Raw genomic sequence first — 22,732 nt, forward strand, 5'->3', positions numbered from 1 at the left:
CTAAGTTTTACTCTATCAAACTTAAAAAGCTTTAAAAATTTATTAAAAATTGTTAGAAACTCCTACCTGAAGGATATTTCAGTTCTAAATATATTTCTATTCAATAAAGTCCAGTTATTTTCTATAAGACAGAGATTCTTAATCTGGGGTCCTTAACCTGACATCAAGGTAGCCTGGGCTTTGAGGAGTCTGTGTACCCTCTAAAACTGATACAAAATGTGTGAGCTCAACGTGTTAAGTGCTTTTCTCCAGGAAGGGGTCCATGGTTTTCACCAGAGTCTTAAGTATCCATAAGCTTCCAAAGGGTTTAAGAATTTGAGTGTCATTTAGGATCCGATAGTCAATTCCAACTGGAAGGAGAGTGATTTCCCTTCCAAAAGGCCTAGATGTCTCCTTGCAAGAGATAAGCCCTGATCCAACCATGCTGGTTGTGATAATATGTAACTGTTAGGACAGCAGCATCCTTTTAGGCTTGAGGATGAGGGAATGAGTATGCATAAAAGTACAAGTCTTGCCAGTTAGGTAAATCCTGATGAATGAGATGACCACAATCTTGGATTCCATCATTACAGAGGCTAAGAATACCAATAATAATAGCAGCTATGTATTGAATACCCACTAAACGCCAGGACCTAGGCTAAGAATTTTTTAAAACATTATTTTATTTAAGATCACAATAATTCTGGGAGTAGGTACTATTATTATCTCTGTTTTTCTGATGAGGCTGCTGAGGCCCTGGGATTGTATAATTAGAAAATGGTAGAGCAGGAATTCAAGACTGAATACACCATAGGGCACACCATTCTCTTAAGCTTACTGCCGATTCATCAATTTCTCTTCATTCCACAGTTAAAAGACTGACCCCGTGAGCACTCTTTTCAAGAGAATATGGAGGAGACACTCCACTCTCACTGCTGGAAAACAAGAGGCTGAGAGCCAGTACAATCTTCCAAAGTGCATAATGGTGCTTTTAAAAATTATATGTCAAGTACAAAGGCTTTGGAAACCAAACGCCCTTGGGTTAGCAGTGGACATCTTTATTGATATCGGAGAAATTGTTTCTAATTTTAATGCAGTTAATATCTTACAAATGCCCCCTACAAACTTAAATGTAACTGGGTTCTAGTCTTCCTTTGTCTTTTAAGGAATTTTTAGACTGGCTGTAGTCCATCATGAACATTTAGAAATACTTCAATCAGAGGATATTTTATCCTACCCTCACACTAGATGTTCTTGCACCATCTTCCTGACTACCATGCATTTATGCAATACTCTCTCCTGGTCAAGTACATGCCCAAGTGGAGAGGAAAGTAGCTAAAATCCAGGGGAAAATATCATCCTGTTTTTCCCTTCTTTGGAGCAAAAGATGGAACAGAAACAGTACCAAGTTTAGTTCGTTTCCTACAAATCATTAATCGCTATGCTTTTTGATACTTGGTAGAGCCATGATATATAAAATATTCCTATTCACATAGTCAATTCATTACTCAATTTATTTATTATTGAGCACCTACCATAGGTGCTCAATCAGCAGGCACTTATTGAGCACCTATGGTAGGCCAGCTACTATTCAGGTAGTTCTAGGGAGCAAATTCCCCACCCTCCATTTTAGAATCTTTACCCTTAAGATGGTCAAATAGAGAAGATGCAGAAGGGTCCTCTGTAGGTCTGGGCTGACTGCAGCAATAATATTTGCAGTATAAGAGCCCATAGCCGAGTATCTGATATTCAAGATTCAATAGAGATGTTAACAAATGTGGTTGATTTGATAAAGTTTAATTAAAATATCGCTTGCCTACCTTAAAAATCCTCATTTTCTAAAAAGACTATCTCAAAACAAAAGTTTCAGGTTAGCCATTCTCTATTTCATGACCAGCCCAGGCTGAGAATGACTAACGTTGTAAGCAAGCCTGCGAACTCCAGGAAAGCAGGGGCTGCTCTAGGCTCCTACAGCCTGGCATAGCAGCTGACATGAAGCAGTTAAGTGACTGAATAAACCAATGAATGCATGAATCATCCCTTAATATCATCTCCAGTTAACTGAACGGCCAGTAATAACAGAGCTCTTTGCTCCCCTTTGATGTCCCTCCCCCCAAAAATGATACCATAAATTCTTAAAAATCACTAGATTTTGGGTTCTGTGGTATCTCATTTGAGTATTAGGTACACAGCAGAAAAAAAAATATGCAGAAACATTAAATGTATTCACATATTAACCTAAGTTGGAAGGATTAATTCCCTGTTACGATGGTTAGAATTTTTTTTTTTAATTTTTTTAACTTTTAAAAAGCTCCTTGGTGTTTTCTTACCTGCCAACCCAGTCTACAGCCAGACTTTCTGTAGCTGGTAGTTTGTGCTTCATGATTGTCTCCCTGTTTGTCTTATTCAGAAACATTCTCTCAATGATTTTTTTTTCTATATCAATCCAATATAATCTCTTTTCTACTCGGTCAAAATCCAATGCCACAGCATTGCCCAGTCCTTGCAAAATGAGGGAGTAAAAAGAGCCATCTATAGTTAGATTTCTCAAATAGTAACGGTTGCTAAAAATGAGATAGGGCTCGATGTTACTGTTCTGCCGGCAGCTCTTTCCATCTGGTTCTCGGATGTAGCCTGGGGCACACTTACAGATGTAGGAGCCCATTACATTCTCACACTTCTGGCTACAGACAAAGGGCGTCTCCTTGCATTCATCAATGTCACTGCAAGTCCGCTTGTCAGACATAAGCTTGTAACCAGGACGACAAGAACAATAGAAACTGGTTAAGGTGTCTGTGCAGTTTTGGTCGCAGCCACTGAGTGAAGGGTCATGGCACTCATTAATGCCTGTAGGTAAAAGAAAGTTATTAGAGAACTAAAATGTCAGCAGTGACTCCACTATAATGGTCCAAATGCAACATTTACACTGTACAGCACCAATTCTTAATGAATCATATTAAAAGTAGATAAACAATAGAGATTTCTCAAGGCCACATGTTATTCAAAAATCACTGTGTTTTAAACTTCCTCCCCAACTTAATCCTTCACCAGTGATTTTAACGACTAATACAACTAACAAGCTTCGGTTTGACTTTGAATCCTATATCTGCAAACTTCTTTAAACCAATGATTTATAAAGTAACATGACAGGAGAAAGGAGAAAGAGGAATAGAAGAAAAGAGCCCGGCCAGTGGTATTCTGATAAACAAGCCTCCAGGCGAGGGAAATGCCCCAATATGTAGTATCTTCCATTTCAGTGGTGTGACTACTCACACCATGGCCAAGTTCAGGCTGCCAGTATGACATCACTGAACACAAAGCTGGGAAGAGATGCACATTTGGCTCTCACAAGAAGAGAGGAGCCGCCCAGCACTCCACTGGGTGTACCTCTGGCTGGTCCTGCGACACACGGTCAAACTCACACAAAAACTAACTGCACAGGGAGAACATGTTCTTATTAATTCTACATATTATAAACTCTAGAGTGGTTTACTTGTGGAGGTTGGGGTAAGGGAGAGATTAAAACTCTCCCATTCGGTCACCTGAGGATGGAGATAAAGAACAGGCTAAGAAATCCTAGCAGAGAGGCAGTTAAGGCAACCAGTCATTCCAAGGATTCAAAGAGAATCAATGTTGTTGGACATGTTTAATGATACTATTAAGTACTAATGGCCTGACTTTGCTCATCTTCTGTTTTCTGTAATGAACTGTCTAACTGAAGAATAAGTCCAAAAATCTTTTGTGTACTACCCTTATACCAAGAAAGCCCTGCCTTTGATAGATAAGAAATAGTAATTCTCTGGTAATTTTTACTTTGAGGACAGACTGAAAAGTCTTGATAAGTCCTAAGGGGTTAAGAATTCATCTTCAGTCTCCGTTTTCCTTTTCCCAAATCTTATGTTATACTCACCGCATCCTTTTTCATCACTGTTGTCTGAACAATCATCTAAGTGGTTACAGACTTTCACCATTTCAATGCAGTTCCCATTATCACACTTGAACTGATGAGGGGGGCACGTGGTTTCTGGGATATGGCACAGGTGCTCCAGCTCATCAGAATCATCTCCACAGTCATTTTCCCCATCACAGGCATAGCCTTTATAAATGCAGAGCCCGTTCTGACATGTAAACTGATTCCCATTGCAGGTGGGGTATGAGCAGTCCCTCTCATCACTGTAGTCACCGCAGTCATTGTGCCGGTCACACCTGTGTTATGAGACCCAGGACACAACCCTTAGAGAGATGACAACAAGTCTCAACTATGTTCTCCTCCTGAATGCCAGGTCAACCATTTTAATACCAAGATCACCAATGTCCTTAGTAGCCCCTCCAGCAGAATCTTCATCCACCCCACCAATCCTCAGCGCTAAAGGAATATAATATTTAGCATTCCACACAACTTCTCCAGGTGCTGGTTTCTATCACTGGAAATGTGGATCTAAAGCTATCAAACATAATTTCATTCATTTTGCCCCAGTTGACAAATTAATTAAATATAACTTTTATAACTTTGGTGTTCATCAGATCTATCATCAGATAATGAGACAGTTTACGGGCACAGGCAAAATCCTAGGTAGCCATATGCTAGAGGTGCCCATACCCAAGCAGATACTCATAGGATGAGTGCTATATATTATAAATGATAAGGTTATTAGGTGTGTCCTCTAAGAACACATATCTTTCAATTAAATTAATGTTTGCATTAGCAGTCCTGTTCCTTCCATCTTCCACTGTAATACTCCTGCACCTGCCATGAGATGTAAGTAGTTATGGTAATGGGAAGGAGGGAAAACTAGTAGTTTAGCACAGACAACTGTCAAATGAAGAAGGCATTTCATAGTTCTAGAAGCTATTTTGGGACCTAACATTCTCAGGCATCCTGAGGACAATGCAGTTTCCTGAAATTTTGTGGGCCAAACTAGTCTTTCTTCCCTACATTATTCCAAGATCCCATGAAAGTCATGATTACTGAAGGGGGTCCTGCTAACAGTAACTCATCATAAAAATAAAGGAATCTTAAGTAATGATGAACAAAACTAATGTTTGACAATTCATAAAGAAATTTACTTTCCCAGAAGAGAAAAAGCTAAAGGAGTTCATCACCATCAAACTAGTATTATAAGAAATATTAAAAGGCTTTCTTTAAGAAGAAGGAAAAAAATCAAAAATATGAATAAGAAAATATTGCAAAGAAAAAAATTCTCACTGACAAAGGCAAACATACAGTAAAAGCAGTGGATCAACCAACACGAAAGCTAGTACAAAGGTTAAAAGGCAAAAGCAGGAAGATCATGTGTAATTACGACAGTAAACTAAGGGATACACACAAGCACACACACACGCACAAAAAGCAAAAGATAATGACAAAAACAAACATGGAGAAAGTAAAAATGGTAGTTATTTTAGAATATGTTCAAATTTAAGCAACCATAAACTTAAAATAGATTGTTATATGAAGCACATGGTAACCACAAAACAAAAATCCACAAGAGATATACAAGGAATAAAGAGAAAGAAATCCAAACACAACACTACAGAAAGTCATCAACATATAAGAGAGCGAGAGAATAAGGAACAGAGAACTACAAAAACAATCAGAAAACAATTAATAAAATGGCAATAACTACATATCTATCAATAATTACTTTAAATGTAAATAGATTAAATGTTCCAATCAAAAAATGAATGGATAAAGAAGATATGGTACCAGAGGGGAAGGGACGGGGGAAGGGGGGAGGTAGATGAGGTAAAGGGGGTCAAATATGTGGTGACAGAAAGAAATCTAACTGTGAGAGGTGAACACACAGTGTAAATATATATATGCCTTACTGTTAAAGTGTACAGCTGAAACTTATTGGATTTCGTTAACCAATGTCACCATAAAAAATAATAATAATAAAATATTTAAAAAAAGAAAGAAATTATCTACTTGAAAAATAGTTAACCCAGGGGGAAAAAAAGATGTGGTACATATATACAATTGAATATTACTCAACCACTAAAAAAGAAAAAAGAAATCCTATCATTTGCAACAACATGGATGGACCTAGAGGGTATTATGCTAAGTGAAATAAATCAGACAAAGACAAATACTATAAGACTTCACTTATATGTGGAATCTAAAAAACAAAATAAACAAAACAGAAACAAACTCATAGATACAGAGAACAAAGCGATGGTTGCCAGATGGGAGGAGGTTTGAGGGGCTAAGTGAAACACGTGAAGGAATCAAGAAGTACAAATTGGCAGTTACAAAATAGTCAGGGGGATGTTAAGTACAGCATAGTAAATATAGTCGATAATATTGTAATAATTACATACGGTGTCAGGTGGGCACAAGATCTATCAGGGCAATCACTTCATAAGTTCTATAAATGTCTAACCACTGTGCTATACATCCTAAACTAATATAATATTAAATATCTACTGTAATTGAAATTTTTTTTAATTATAAAAAAAGAATTTACTATGGAGGGCATAGGAGTTTGAGGCAGAGCGTTAAAAGATGTTAAGGTATCAAAGCTGAATGTGGTCAATTTTATAACTCATCTATGGTTAGGTCTTCTAATCAGCACTCTCCCATCCACAAACCTAGGCCATAGCCAACATGATTTATACCAAAATGTGTTCATGTAACTGTAAAGAAAGTGTTGATCAAAGCAAGCTGACTCAGCCTCATTTGGTCTCCTGGGAACTATTTAACTTATTTCTAAATGATTTAAGATATCAATGCTTTCTTTCCTTTAGTTTAGATGCAACCCAAGAGGGAGAAAAAAGTCAGGCAAACAAATCATCAAGTTTTTAGACACAATTGCATTTAAGTATTCCAGTGAGCTGTTCACAACTCCCTCTTATTCAGGTTCTTCAGCATCATCAGTAATGAGCCAAGGGGAAAAAATTGATAGGAAATATGATCCCTTGTATTAATGTACCAAATGCAGGAGCACACATTCTACAAGCAAGCAAAAGGGTGCACAATAACAGTGCACTTAGTAGAAGCACTCCAGGCAAACAAGATTTGGAGTTACTTTAGTCCCTGTAGTTCAGGTTTCCAGCCAAACAGTATTTTTATTTTCTGCCACAGCCTTTGGCAATAGCAATTCAGAAAGCTCAGAAAAACAGACAGAGAGAGAGAGAGAAAGAGAGAGAGAGAGAGAGAGAGAGAGACAGAGAGAGAGAGAGACAGAGAGAGACAGAGAGAGAGAGAGAGAGAGAGGGAGAGAGAGAGAGCGAGCAAAAGAAAGGTGGAAAGGGAAGAAAAGATGAATAAAACCAGTAAAAGTCTGGTAAGGCAGGTAAGTCAAGTGGTGCAAGATCATAGTAATAATGGAGGCAGAGTGCAGAAAGTTCAGAAGAGGAGTGAAATAACCTAGATCAAAATTAAGACTTCATTTAAGGCTGATGGTATTAAATATTTACTGGATTCCAAAGAACCAAATCTCAAGACAATGTAATAGAACTCTTGAGCAACTAGGGAAAAAATACAAAGATTTATTTCCAAGACTAAAAATCTACAGATCACATCTATATCAGTGAAGTACATAAGCATAATTCACTACAAAAGAAGATAGCTCTGTCTCCTGAATGTCTTCAGGTTGTCATTACTCAAACTACCACCTCTCAGCAATGGGCCTCAGCAGGGGATGAGTCACCCCACAAGAGTACATTTTCCAGATGACATTCATCTACCTCTTTACTATAACTTTTTTGGTCAGAATGCCAAATGCCTGCTCTTTCTGCATGCTTCACAGAAGATGACTTAACCTTCTCTGGCTTCCTCGTGTCCACCGTCATGAACACACAGTTCTGCACCATGCTGTATTTCAGTAATACCTCAGGGCCTTCCAAGGGGCTACCTGCTCCTAAGCAAATGGCCCCAGAAACTCTGCTGTTCTAATCTCGTGCCTACTTCGTATATCTTTTCCATCTCCTTCCCTAGCGGGCTGTAAGCTGACAGTTCTTGTTCTCTCAATATGTGTGTATGTCCTTGGCATATGTAATATGTCTTCTTAGCTCCACTTCTATGTGTCCAAATGCCTAATACATATTTTCACACCAGGAAGTCCTAGTACAACAAACTCACCTTGGGCAAACTCCCTTCTGGACTCCCCTACTCTTGTTAATGCTCTTACTATTCTTTTAGTCTGTCAGGATCGAAACCTACACATCATTTTTCTTGTCTATTTCCCCTTTTATCCAAAAAGTTTTTAAGTAGGACTAGTGAGAGGTTGGGGGCTAAAAAAATATAAACTTTTGGAATGGTCCATTTTGGAGAAAATGATAAGCAATCAAACACCAGAAAATTATGGGAGAGGTCCCCAAAACTGGCAGGCTATAAACTGAATCTGTGTGACTGACACAGTGTTAAAAGTTTAAAATTTGTTTTCAGTATTTAAAAATCTGAATATTTCATATAAAAATCCAGATTTCCAACGTCTCTCAAAAAAAGAGCATAAAAGGTCTGGCTCTCCTGCCACTCCTGCACGGCATTCTCAGTTCTCCTCGCTGGCCTCTCCCTGTTGTCTCACTGACTCAGAGCCTAAGAGCCAAGCTCCATTTATCATTGTACTTGAACTGTTGTTCTTCTATAGCATAGAGAAGAAAGTTAAGCATTTATTATCCCAATGCCTCTACTCCAAATGGAAAACCAACAGGGTCACCTACTTCAAGAAGAAACTTTTCTTATTTCAAGCCTTATTCATCTCCCTTGGCCCTCTCTGCAAGGTCATATTACGACTTTCATGAGCCCCAAGTACTTTCACCTTCTTGGGCCCCTTCCTCCAAAAAAATATTTTAAATTGTATTTACTGACAACACTGATTTAAAGACAGATATGTACATTAATATGACATTAAAATACTTACTTTAACCTAAAATGTCTCTTTTTTCCTTCTGATATTAAAAGAAATCTAAACATTTCATAGGCCACTGAAAGTACCACGGGCTATAGGTACTGTGGACACTATACCTAATAGATAAGTCAGTGTTACCCCCACAAATATTTGAGATATACTGGGAAATTTTTTAACCCCCCAATTTACCTGTATGAATCTGGGATACACTGTCCATTACTACAGGTGAAGTCATTTTCAGAGCAAGATCCCCTCGAACAATTCTGTCGCTCATCATAGCCATCAGTACAATCTGCATCACCATCGCAGACCCAAGATTGCGGAATGCACCTCCTGGATGGAGGCACATTATTTACACAGAGAAACTCAAAACTTGAGCAGTTGTGACTCTCTAAAACCAAAGCACACAAAAATCAGAAACTACATGAGAGCTCATTCTAGAAGTCAAATTCATTCTGAACCATTATTTCTCTTGCTTTGTGTTACTGAACAGTCTGAGAGATGAAAGGGAATGAGGGGAAAATAGGTAGACAAATCACATTGCTATGGTAATAATAGATCAAAAAAAAATACCTCCAATAATTCTATTTTAATTGCTTTGGACCTTGGATTTTTTTCAGAAGTAAGAAATGAATATCATAAAACACTTCACTTAGTTTTTCCTCAAATTAATGTAAGATCATATTTTTCCCTTAGAGCTTCATAAAACTACTCCCATTTTGTTAATGGAATACCAAAAATTACATTTGGTAACATTTTTTTTAGTTTACAAAGTGTAATCACACAAACACAATGTGAGACAGGTATTTTTATACCACTGCTACGAATGAGAAAAATCAAACTCAAAATGGTTAACTAGATGGCTCAGTCACATAACTGTCTAAAGAACTATTGCTTCAAAGTTAGTGCTTTTATAACTGCATTATAGCTACCACCCTAAGTAGAATTTGGGTGTATAAGAGGAATATATATCAACAAGAGTTGTCAGAAACCATGACACTGTTAGGAGAGAGATGATATAGTAATATACAATCATTAATGCCCTAGAATAAAAGAACAGGTATTTTATTTAATCCCATTGTGGGTGAATAGGAGACCAAAAGAAGGAGGTGGTAAAGGATGTAGGTGGGAGGAAAGTACATGCTGCAATTCATGTCTGTGCAGCTGCCAACCACCCATCTCAATGGACAGAGTACATGTGGACCAAAGTCACTGACACATGAGGTGACAATCAAACGCTAACATCAGGGAGCCGTTGTTTTTATTATTCTACCATGGAAAGACACTTTTCTGACACCTTAGCAAAGACTCCCATGATCTGTTGTAATGAGAAATGGTGTTCCACAGTCTGTTCCACAACCCTCCCTCAAATAACATCTCTAAGCTAATAGATGAAACTGGAGGCACACAATTAACTGCTGCACTGTTAAAGCTGCTGTTAAGAGTGGCCGACTTCATTCTCTTTATCTACTCTAGAAATATAGGACATTTTTCCCCTAGCTAAATGCAAGAGAAAGAAAATAAACATTAAAATCATTTTTCATTATCTAAAAGCATTTAAGTACATGATATCAAAAAATGTCAGAGTAGAAAAATAAAGGTAACTGTCTATTGATGGGCATTCAATTAAAGAGGACTTTGTCTGACAATCAAACTCTCCAGAGACATAAAAATAAATCTTGAATTTTCCTGGAATGTGATTTTGCGGAGGGATTAACTGGTTTCACTTACCACAATGGTGTCTTTCATCCTCATCACTCATGTCCCCACAGTCATTATCACCATCACAGATCCATTCTCTTTGGATGCACCTTCCACTGTCACACTTGAACTCATCACTTAAGCATGTTGACTCATGGTACACTGAAAACAATAAGTAAGTAAGTAAGTAAGTAAGTACATAAATAAATAAATAAATAAATAAATAAATAAATAAATAAATAAATAAATAAATGAATAAATAGCAAGCAGTCTTGATGAAAAGAATGGTTTGCAGTCCAGAAATCTTGAGAGAAGTCTGCTATAGCATAGGCTGTCTATAACAATAATTAAATTATTTAATCATATCCCCAACATGTTCCTATTCAACTAACCAAGTTGTCATATTCTCATAAACCCAGAGACCCCACAAAAATAGCCTAAAGCAAAAGAAAATTTAATTTTAACTATTAAAAACATAGCACGAAGGTAACAGTAATGAAAAACAGGACATTTCATTAAAAAGTAAGAAAGGTGTATAGATCGATACAGCTTTTGAAGAGACATATCCCTTTTGACATAGCATCACTTCTAGAAATCTAGCCTATAAGAATGCACAAAGAAGTTTCTAACAGGATGTTGAAAGGGTTCAGAATAGGCCTCCTAGCCAAGATGTGCTACTTTAGCACGTGGGTTATTTTGAGATGAAAGAAATCGAGAACCTGCAGATTCAAGAGAAACTTTTACCTCTCCCTAAAGGATTTAAATTGGAGGGCCTTTCCCATAATAATAATCTCACTGTAAATAACTTTCCACGACCTATCTATAGAACAGGGCAAATTCTAAATACTGAACATGTGTTCTTATTATTCTGTGAATGAACTTCCCTCCCTCTGAAGCCCCAAGGAACCTTACCTCATCCTTAGCTCAAAATGTCATATATACCTCAAACTTTAAAGACAGGAAGTTGGCCCATGCCCATAAGATCCTAACCCTTATATAACGATAGGATTTATTGACAGATAAAAAATTAATGTAAAAGGTTGTAGCTTTATATTTTTATAATTATGTAAAAAAAAAAAAAGTACATGGATATAGATTAGAATTTGCAAAGGTAGCAGCCTCCAAATACAAACAAGCACAACTGCCTCCAAGAATATCAAAGGGCCCCTGGAACTTCTTGAGAATCTCAGATGGCCATGGGACCCTTCCTCATAAGCAGGCACACAGACAGAACAGGAAAAGGATGTGTGCCCAACTATGACCCTTCCCCATGTATGTGATGATTACAATCACTTTTGGATCCTCCCAGTCTTATGGGTCAGAGATCAGCCAAATTTAGAAAGTCCAGTTCAGAGTCAATTAAAATTAATTGAGTTCTACAAGCCAGGCACCATACTAGGTGCAACACTAACATAATCTCATGTCATCAGCATCAATCAGCAACCTGCAACCTGTAACCTCTATATCTTGATGAACAGCACGCACAGTGCCCTACACTAACAGGTTTTTAATGAATATCTGCTGAGTGGTTTTGGCATCTCAGCTGACAGTAGGAGCAGGGAGTGCAAACATTCAGCAGACATGTCCTTCGTCTGTATTTGAAGTAGTTAGAAGAGTTTCTCTAGCTCAGGGGTCCCCAAACCCCGGGCCACGGACCAGTCCAGTCTGTGGCCTGTTAGGAACCGAGCTGCACAGCAGGAGGTGAGCGGCTGGCAAGCAAGTGAAGCTTCATCTGCATTTAGAGCCACTCCTCAGCACTAGCATCACCGCCTCAGCTCCACCTCAGATCATCAGGTATTAGATTCTCATAGGAGCACCAGTTCTTCGTGCCAAAAAGGTTGGGGACCACTGCTCTAGCTGTATCATAATGCTTATCATGTTTTCTTACTCTCTTACCACAAGTGGCAGGTTCATCAGAGCCATCAAGACAATCTCTTTCTTGATCACAGTACCAATGGCTAGGAATACAGCGTCCAGATGTGCAGTGGAACTCATTGCTGTTGCACGTGTGAAAGGCTGCAAGAGGAAGGAAAGAAGATAAAACCTATGAGCAAACACAAGTTTGTTCCCATTAGTCTTAACAATTTGCCTAAATCTCTGAACTAAATAAATAGTTGCCAAGGAAGATTGAGGCCTGGGAGATGGGCTTTTGTATTTGTTTTCCACGGGGAGGGAGGAGTATGGGAGAGAGAGAAGGCAGACAATACTGCCCCAGTTTTCTAGAATATTTTTTTCTAGATTCCAGAAATCCCAGAATAAATTTTATTAGAAATACCAAAAACTATTGTTTTGATGCATGAAATTACAAATTAATGTAAGAGACTTGCTTCTGTTTTCTGCTGTAACATACAATTAAATTCTACTGAAATAATAATTAAAGGCAAAAACAACAATAATATGACCATATCTGAGCTCATCCCACACACAACCTTTAGCATGTTACACCATGATTCTAGAGAGTTAGCAAAGTTCTGCTGTTATTCATCTTTGTTATAATGTTATAATGTTTATTTGAGTAAATGACTCTGCCTATGTTTGAATATTGGTTCTTTTCTCCAGTAACCTTAGGGTAGCTCCTGTCAAAAGTATTTTCTAAATTGTTATGTGTGTACAAATAAGAATCAAGTCTTATAATTCTTCTGGTCTACAAGTCTCCCTTACTCTGTCCCATGATATCTGATGATTTGCTGGGGAAAAAAATGCTAAGGAAGCAGAGGTCCCTGTAAGATCAGCATTAGCTTCAATCTGTATGTCCCTATCTGATGGCTGCATCCTGAATTCTACTTCCTCTTGTTTCTGTTACTATAACTGACTCCTGCTCTTAGTAGCCTGGACTGGTGACAATTACTGAATTCTCAAATCTTTATCTATTTGAATTAATAGTCTCAAAGTTACTGAGCTTAAGATCTTTTAACTTGATGTACAAATACAGGAAATTGTTTGATTGAACAAAATTGCTAAATATGAAATAAAGTTTTCTGAAATTCAAACATATTTAAAAACAGAAAATTTCTTTCCATTACTAGTGGCCAGTATAATCACATTAAGAGTAAATTTAAGGGCTTAATGCAAATTCTGCAAGTATAGTTTAGGTATCAGAGCAGGTCTCTGGAGGAAATATTTAGAGATGGGCCTCCAGCCAGGGAACAGAGAGAAGGAACTTCTTTTGTCCCTCCAATCACATCCTAAAGTAACCGCCTACTGAATCTATTTACAAGGTCAATTTGAGATGACAAATTGAAATTAGCCCAAACACCCAAGCCATATATCTTTGTATTAGCTGAAGACATGCATCCCTGGAACTACAGAAAGAGAAGTAGGCTTATATTACCACAAAAAGTAGAGCTTTCATCACTCATATCTCCACAGTCATTGTCTCCATCACACAAGTAAGTACGAGGAATACAAATATTTGTAGTGTGGCATTTTGTGAATCCAGACTGGCAAGTGCGATCAGCTTGAAAAAGACAACCAGATAAACATTTGGAATATATCCATCACATGTATACCATAAAGAATGTCCATGCTGACAGATCTATTGGAGAATTCAAATTATTAGAGGGAGGCATTCTCAAAGCTATCACAGAGGCATGATCCATGACACTTGTTTTATACCATAGAGTCTATAGTAAAGAGAGCTATTTCCAGCTGATAGTGCAGAGAGGGGAAAGGAGACTTGCTTTGTAGTTTAAATCATTTTCATTATTTAATAGCATCAAGGAGAGTCTGAACTCTTAATTAAATAAACAATGGCATATCAACACAATGGAGTAACATGTAGCTATAAAAAGGAATAAAGAAGATCTCTATATATTGATAAGGAATGATGGCATGATATCCAGGATATATTGTTATATATTGTTAATAGTAAGAAAGCACAATTCAAAATAGTAGGCTACCTTTTGTGTAACAAAAACAGTGATGTAGAGGGAGAGGAGAGGATGGGAGAAAGAGAGAGAGAGAGAGAGAGAGAGAGAGAGAGAGATGCTTATATTAAAAAATAAATAAATAAATAAACTAATGAAAATTGTCATCCCTATGGATAGATTGAGAATAGTATGGAGGGAACAGGGTGGAGAAGACAAGGACAAAAGACTTCTGTGAATGTACCTTGTCATATAATTTTGACTTGGGAACCATGTACGTTATTTTGAATAAATAAAAACAATGAAAAAAAGGGAAAAGGGAAAGCAGTTCGTAAAATTTGGAAATGGTAACAAATGAAAACAATGATAAATCAAATAATAGCATAACCATACAGAGAAAAAAATTTAAATAACTTTGAAATCAGTATTTTAACTGCATACCCCTAGAGGGAAATAATCTAAGAACAAGTAGATTTATTGGTAACAATAACAGTATTTGTGTAGTTATTTTTAAATTATTATAGGCATTTTTACATTATTGTAGAATAAAGCAAATAAGTTATTATGTTAATGTCATTAGAAACCAAGATTTTTACCATAAAGGAAGAGACATAATTATAAAATTTAAGAAGTTAAGTAAAAAACTTGTAATCTTAGGTTAAACTGAGAAATACCAATATAAATTTATACTGTTCCTCAAAAACTGTATTTCCTAGTTCTATCCACTGAAAAGGCCAAGAAGCAATGAAAGACAAATAGGAATGGGTATTCCAACGCTGTGGCAATTTTTAAATACTGCAAAAGAAATGAAGTCTCCATTAAATAAGTGATTACTTCCAGGGCTGAGACAGGAAATGTACAAGCCTGAGTTATGAGGACCGAATGGGCCATGCCAGGACAATTGAGCATCAGAAAGAATACATGACTTCACCGCATTGAAACTCATCAATTATGTAAAATCCATGAGTTTAATATGATACTAAAAACAAAACAAAAACTTAGTGCTCATTGCTCACCAACTCATTACTCCAAAAACTGACAATTACAGGGAAAGACTCAAACATTTATCCTGCAGAATTGTATTTCAGGATAACAAAATAGTTGATAAGAGAAATTTCTTTTTTATGTACTTTCAGGTAATAAATGTGGAAGAAATAATCGAATTTTAAATGCTTATTTTGTAACCCTTAAAGAAATCATGGATTTATGAACAACTATCCATGGATGCTAAAACCACTGGGTAAAGGGTCAATGGGAACATCCCAAAGGAAGATTTAGGTTGACAGATCTAAAATTCCAGTTAATAAGAGTAATAGAGATAAAGTTATAAATTAAAAGGCTCAATTAAGAAACTAGTCGAATCCAGAATGTGGGACATTTCACAGGACAAATCAAAGGCATTTTTTAAAAACGGGAACATTAAAGAGTTATAGCAATCAAAATCAATAGGTAGACCTTGTCTGAATCTTAATTTGAATAAAGCAACTGTAAAAAGACATTTTGGCGATAAGTGACAGAATTTGAACATGGATTGAGTTCTGGAGGATATTAAGTATTATTGATTTTACTAGATAAGCATTACAATGGCATGGTAGTTGTTTTTCAAAATGTCTTAATCACTGATATGTATGTCTGAGAGTTCCTTTAAAAAGTGGAGGGAAATGAATGAAACAGATGGGTCATCTGTTGATAAATGTTGAAGTTGGGTGATGGATATATTATACTTTTCTTTCTGCTTTGGTGTACATTTGAAATTTTCCATAAGAAAAAGTTCTTTTAAAAAGCACACGCAAATAAATACTGTGTATAACTCTACCTACAAAAGCAGATGACCATGTAGAGATACCTAAACTGAAAATATATTTGAACTTACACTCTGCTCTTTGTTTTCCCAAGATGTTAACATGCAAACCCCAGAAATTTGGAAAATATCAATTAATAAAAAAGCAATTTACCAGAAAAACTAAAAAAAACAACAAATAATTTCAGTCAACACTGTACTACATAGCTTTTTGCACAACATTAACCACAGCAATAATTTTTGTCATTAACTATGGATAAAACTAAAACAATCAAAAATTTTGATTGTAAAGTAAAATTGGTAAAGCTTGATCTTCGAGTGAAATTTTAATCTGGCAGATATATAAACCAAGCATAAAATATTTAAGTTTAAAATAGTCAATGGTTGTATGGGTCCATAAAGTTAGGTAAATAATTCAAATATTAAGTAAAGTTGTTTTTAAAAGTCATTTGATGGAATACATTAAAATGAAATTTATGTTTTAGGTGAATACTTAGTTCTTTGTTGCATTGTTTTGTTTCGTTTTTTCAGAAAGCCTTTGTTTCATCTCCTAATATCTAGAACCCCAAAGCACAACGAGTACTTAAAATGAACTTACGGCAATTTTTCTCATCTGAAGTATCATTATCATGGCAGTTGTTTACACCATTGCAGACAAACTCAAGAGGTATGCACCTTCTATTACTGCAAGTAAATTCCGTGGTGGCATTACAGTCACTGAACAGGCACCCTTTCTCATCACTGTTGTCACCACAGTCATTATAGTGATCACAGCGATAATGATACTGGACACATCGCCCATTGTCACAGGTGAAGGCAGTGGAATGGCAGGTGTGAAATGCTAAAAAGAGGAAAACACATTGAAGAAACCTCTTGATTAAAGCATCATCCTAATTTCTAAAAGAATGCAATCAAATAAAATAGACACTTTGAGTTTACCTTCCAAGGCAAAAGCAGCTGCAAAATGGACTGCATGCAAAGTAAGACAACACTTTAAATTAGTTAGATTAAGCAAAATATTTTGTATACTTTTTTTTAACAAATGACATATTTTAAGCAAATGGCAAAGTCAGTCCACTTCTCTATCATTTCAATTCAAAAGTTTACCTCAATCGCAGAAAAGCATGCAAATACAGTTTCTTTGGGGAAAGACCTCTTAACCCCTACACAGTCTACTAGAAAAAAAAAGTACCGAACCTCAGAACATCCACTGTGTTTTACTCACCCCATTTGGATAGAAACTGAATATTGGGAGTGATTTTGATGAAATAATTAGATTAATTATCCTTCTGCTATGAAAAGTAATAAAATGGTAACAATTACAGTCAGCTGGAAAACATGGCAGAGTGAGAGACGTCCTCAGATCTCTCCCCTTGAAACCACAATAAGTTGAACATCTAAAACTCAATAAAAAACACCCAAACTGCACAGCAGCACGTCTGAGCATAGGCTCTGTGCATAAGAACTACCACAGGTGGCATTGTGCTTGTGCCAGGTGTCCCTAGGTGGTCACCTTACCTATTTAAATGTAAATTATGTGTGTATGTATGAGACCAGAACTGCAGGCACTGTTATAACAACTCATTAAATAATTCACTGATGTCTAGAAAAAATAAAATAAAATAATAATAAAATGGTAAAAATCACCTAATGGAGCCCTTAGTTACATGCTAAATCATGCTTAACAGGTATCAAGTCTCAAGCTGTGTTTTTATATATTGTTTTTCTTATGCCTCTCAAGAATCCTAGCAGTAGCTCCATTTTACAGATGAGATGTCTGAGGCTATACAGATTGTGTAAATGGCATAGCCAGGATATTAATTCAGTATTTTTGCTCGTAACCACTACAGAGGGTACGCTACTCCATAGCATGTGTATCAGCTTATATGCGATTTAGCAGAAATGCAGTCTGATTCTCAGACTCAATGTTTTTCAGTTTTAATGGGATGTTTAGGCACATTTCTAACTAACCTATTCACACATAGCAGGATTCTGTACCAAACACCTGGCATAAAGACATCATTAACTTCTGATGAAGGCTCCAAGAGTTCAACTCACCACAGACACTTTCCAGCTCATCACTGCCGTCACCACAGTCATTGCTGTTGTCACATTTCCACTGCTCCAAGATGCAATGCCCATTGAGGCAGGTGAAACTGGAACCATTACACCGTATACCATTGTCCACAATGCAGTGCTTGTTATTATTGGCCAGATACCAGTGGCGCTCCTGTGGACACTGGCACTCAGCACCATTTGGACCTGAAGAAAGGTAGGCCCAGAAAAAACAAAAGATTTGTGTGGCAAACATTCACATTTTCTCCTCCAGAATAGCACTGGCAACAGCTTCTATATTAAATGTGCTATAAGACAAACGATGGAAACTGTTCTCATCAAACTTTTAACTATATTCTGAGACATTCTTCCACCAAGAAGAACAATCACCAATTAATAAATGTGGCTAATTCACCCTAATCTTTAAACAACTACCCCTCATCTATACTGAAGCAATGGAAACCATTCCGCCTTCTTGGCAAAATCTACAAAGCAACAATATCATAAGGCACATCTTCCTATGAATTTGTTCTCTATAAAACATACTATGTAGCATATTATAACACATATTACACTTTATATCATCAGTAATATTTCAAACTATAAATAGTATCTCCTAAGTGGAAGAATTAAATCTTTTCATAAAAAAGGTAAGCTCGTTGATGGAATTTCTATTCAAATCATGAAGTACCACAGCCAAATCTCATCTTTCTTCCTACCTCCATATCACATAGGAAAAAAATCTGTCAAAGTCTTTCACTACACATACAAACCCCCAAATCTTTTTTAAATTACCCTGAAATCAAGAAGAACTTGGATTTTGTTCTGTTAGATCAGAATATTCCTTCACCTTCCCTACCAGTTGCCATCATCATTATTACTCTCCTTGATTCTATATTCACGGGCAATGCCTTACCTGGTGCACAAATATGGCTGCAGCCCCCATTAAACTGGTCGCAAGGATTGCTGCAGTGCTGTGGGTGGTCTTTCACAACAACACGAATGCCCATAAGCCAGAAGGGAAAACTCGTGGTCATCGCAGTCTGACCCGACCCGTCATATTTGTTAGCTCGGTAAATTTTTTTTGTGGACCAGTCAGTCCAGTAAATATACTGTCCATTGACAGTCAAGCCAAAAGGACGAAAGACTGTGCTGACAATGATCTCACGTTCCATGCCCATTAGAGTGCTGCGTTCAATCCTGCGCCTGAGACAAAGATTAAAAAGAAAAGAATGCTGGAATCCAAAAAGAGTTAAGTTCCTCAATTGGCAGCCCAGTGCCTGGGCCTAACTGTTGCTTTACACAAGCCCTCGACTTTGTTTTCAAGTGAAGCATGTGACAACTAGAAATGTTTCTTCTGGTGATGGGAGGCCTTAATTTGCTTATCAAACAATAGCCTATATAAATAATTGATTTCTAAATATTAATATAACCTACAAGTAATCCTGTAAAAAAGGACCATGCCGACATTAGTAACAGGAGAATATTATGAAATAACACATGTAATGCATGGAACTCAGTTTTTAGTACATAAAAGTCCCACAATAAAATGTTAATTATTTTTCCTTTCCCACTCCCTCAACAACTTTTTCAATTTCTCATTTACTGAGTACCTTGAGGTATTTACCCAAAATAATCCCAATTTAGACACAAAACATCACTGCTTTGTTTCAAATGAAAAAAAGTGAAATAAAGATCAGGTTGTTAGGTTCTCAATGTCACAAGACCAAAAACATAAGAAAATTAATTAGCAAGAAAAATTAAGATTCTTGACATAGACACCAACCATAAAAAAACAAATCATCTCATCTCTTCAACTCTTCCATTAGGATGATGGGAATGTGAATAATTTCAGGGGGTTCTTGGAGCAGTTACATATAAAATTAGAGTTGACAAAAGTTTCTTAAGGAAAACATTATGAAATTGGCTAAGAAGAAGCTGGCTTGAGAAGAATCTATTTGAGAAGATACCGAATGCTAAAGCCCAGAGAAAACTTAATGTCAGTGTGTATTTAAAAATCATTCATATTTTATGGTAGTTACATGGGGCCTATAGGTTATAAATTGAGTGATTACATCTGTAATTATAGCTGAAATGAATTCTCTAGCAATGCATCTTTAGATGCCTTTCAGTTTATAATTGAATTCAATTTCATGGCATAGATCAATTTTCACAGGTACATTTCACTAAGCTAGAATATATTTCCTATAACTGTGATTCTCCATTTTGGCCACATCTATTTGGCATATTATATTTCATCCCATCATGCAATTCTCTCTTTTTTTGGAAATGGGAGGAAAACTCCTCTTATCAACATCCACAAAAATAACCAAAGGCACATACAGACTAGCATCTGCCCAGTACAGAAGATCTTCCTCATGGTCCACAGTGAGCCCACTGGGCCAGACCAGGCTGCTGTTCACAATAGGTTTCCGGAAATTTCCTCCCAGTGTTGCTCTCTCGATTTTGGCATTAGTACCCCAGGAACTCCAGTAGATATACCTAGTAGTCATCCAAAGGGAATCATAATTAATCCACCACAAGGAACTTTGTAATCTTTTTTACTTAAAAAAGAATTGCAGCATTTTTTAACTGCAAACTGACATTAACACAGCAAATGTGACCCTACTCCATTCCCACCTACACAATCTGCCCAAAAGGGATTTACTGAGTCAGAGCATTGATTGCCTAGTATGCTGCCGACCTTTCTAGCATCACGTGAGCTCTTTCCCAGGTAAGGTCACTCATGTTCTTTCTACTTTGAATCTGTAGCTACAGTGTTCAAGCCCTAATATGGTGGCCCTCTACGAACCTAAAAAAATTTCAGGCCCCTCTCTCTCCAGTAACAAGCACACAGAAATATAATAAAGAAGAGGACGGCATACCCTCCACAAGGGTCTAACACAATCGCTCTTGGCTCTGTAACGCGGGCTATCACAGTGCGCTTAGACCCATCCTCAGCCATGGAGTTAATTGTCTGGTTCGTGTAGTCACTATAATAAATTCTTCTGTTGATCCAGTCAAAAGCAATGCCATCAGTAGTCCCTATATCTGGACAGACACCAACAAACACACATACACGAAGACGTTAAAGTCTCAACATGCACTTTAGAATCACCAGGTCATCTATGTGTGTTGATCCCATCGTGTCTACTTCCTTCCAAGGTAAGCTATACTTGGAGTGCACTTACCTGAAACAATTGTCGTGGGAGAACTGATCTCTGCATTCAGGCTGACATAGGAAATCTGGCCATGTCCAGCTTCTAAATTTTGTGTGAAGTAAATCCTGTTATTTATGCCGTCATAGTCTAGAGTCATGACATGTCTTCCCACACTTATTGCTTGGAAAGGTGTGCTATGATCTTCAGGATCCAAGTGTAAGCTTCTCAAGGAACTCTCCGAGGCAAAGATGAGGTAATTTTCTTTCGGAATGGCACAGCTCTTACCATCATGATCCAGGGTCCCAAAAACACAGCTACATTTTGGTGTGTGCAATCCAGGCAGAGCAAAGCAGAGATGGGAGCATCCGCCATTATTTTCCAAGCAAGGGTTGTTGTTGACTTCTGCTGGTGACCGGGGCTGGACATGCTGGTCAAAGATGGTCACATCTCTTAGCCAACTGATATTGTCCCTTATCACTGCTGGCGGCTCTGTGTTCTCTGGTTCCTTGCTAGCCTGGAGGATTTTTTTTAAATTTCTGTCTACCCATATCATAGAATTTCCAAAAACAGTGATGGCATAAGGAGTTGGGTAACGACTGCCATAACGAATCACTCTCAATTGCTTCCCCTCGATATTGATCCTTGAAATTACATCTAAAGTGTCATCAACCCAATAAACGTAGTCATTGTTATGGTCCACTGCCAAGCCCCGTGGTGTGACAACGCCCTCTGACACAAGCACAGTTCGATTGGTACAGTCAAGAAAAGAACGTTCAATCTTTGGGTTTTGCCCATAGTCAGACCAGAAGAGGTATCTGTTCTTGGGGTCTACAACAATATCCCTGGGCATATCCACTATGACTCTAAGTAGAACACGGCGGTAGGTGGTATTGATCTTTAGAACTTCTATCAGTGTTTCAGACTGAAAAGCATTGATGAAATAAAGATTTTCTGCAGGAAAATGAAAGAGCATGCTGATGAATGGAAAACCAAGAGGATACCTCTTCAAATTCAGAACAAATATGTAAGGTTGAGGTTTGACTCATTACATATTGACTTTTCCATGATGATAAATGTCTCGGTTTAGACTTAGAAAAATAAATATTTACTCTTAGAATATCAAGAGATTGTTTCTTCAAATTTACAGAAAATGTGCCTATCTTCAGCTTCTAAAGCACATTAGAATTCACAGCAAATGTCAAAACCCACTTTCTACTAAAAGGTGTATTTACCAGAATGTCCTTCCTCTTCTACCTGAATGTCGAACACCTGACTCTTCAGAGACTATAAATATACATTATCATGGCATAATGATGA

General features: G+C 37.2%; 1 protein-coding gene across 1 annotated transcript in view; it reads right to left on the minus strand.

Moving 5' to 3' along the window:
* LRP2 (LDL receptor related protein 2) overlaps window positions 1-22,732 on the minus strand; it is a 180,840-nt gene that overhangs the window by 43,530 nt on the left and 114,578 nt on the right. The window contains exons 39-50 of the mRNA XM_039855815.1: window positions 21,446-22,366; window positions 21,140-21,305; window positions 20,598-20,756; window positions 19,171-19,460; window positions 18,258-18,461; window positions 16,798-17,040; window positions 13,864-13,989; window positions 12,429-12,548; window positions 10,563-10,694; window positions 9,021-9,222; window positions 3,890-4,185; window positions 2,310-2,826 (exon numbers count right to left, since the gene is read on the minus strand). Coding sequence (XP_039711749.1) covers window positions 2,310-2,826; window positions 3,890-4,185; window positions 9,021-9,222; window positions 10,563-10,694; window positions 12,429-12,548; window positions 13,864-13,989; window positions 16,798-17,040; window positions 18,258-18,461; window positions 19,171-19,460; window positions 20,598-20,756; window positions 21,140-21,305; window positions 21,446-22,366 — 3,376 coding nt within the window. The remainder of the gene's footprint in view (window positions 1-2,309; window positions 2,827-3,889; window positions 4,186-9,020; window positions 9,223-10,562; window positions 10,695-12,428; window positions 12,549-13,863; window positions 13,990-16,797; window positions 17,041-18,257; window positions 18,462-19,170; window positions 19,461-20,597; window positions 20,757-21,139; window positions 21,306-21,445; window positions 22,367-22,732) is intronic.

This window comes from Pteropus medius, unplaced genomic scaffold (assembly GCF_902729225.1).
Source record: "Pteropus medius unplaced genomic scaffold, Ma_sr-lr_union100, whole genome shotgun sequence".
Lineage (NCBI taxonomy): Eukaryota > Metazoa > Chordata > Mammalia > Chiroptera > Pteropodidae > Pteropus > Pteropus medius.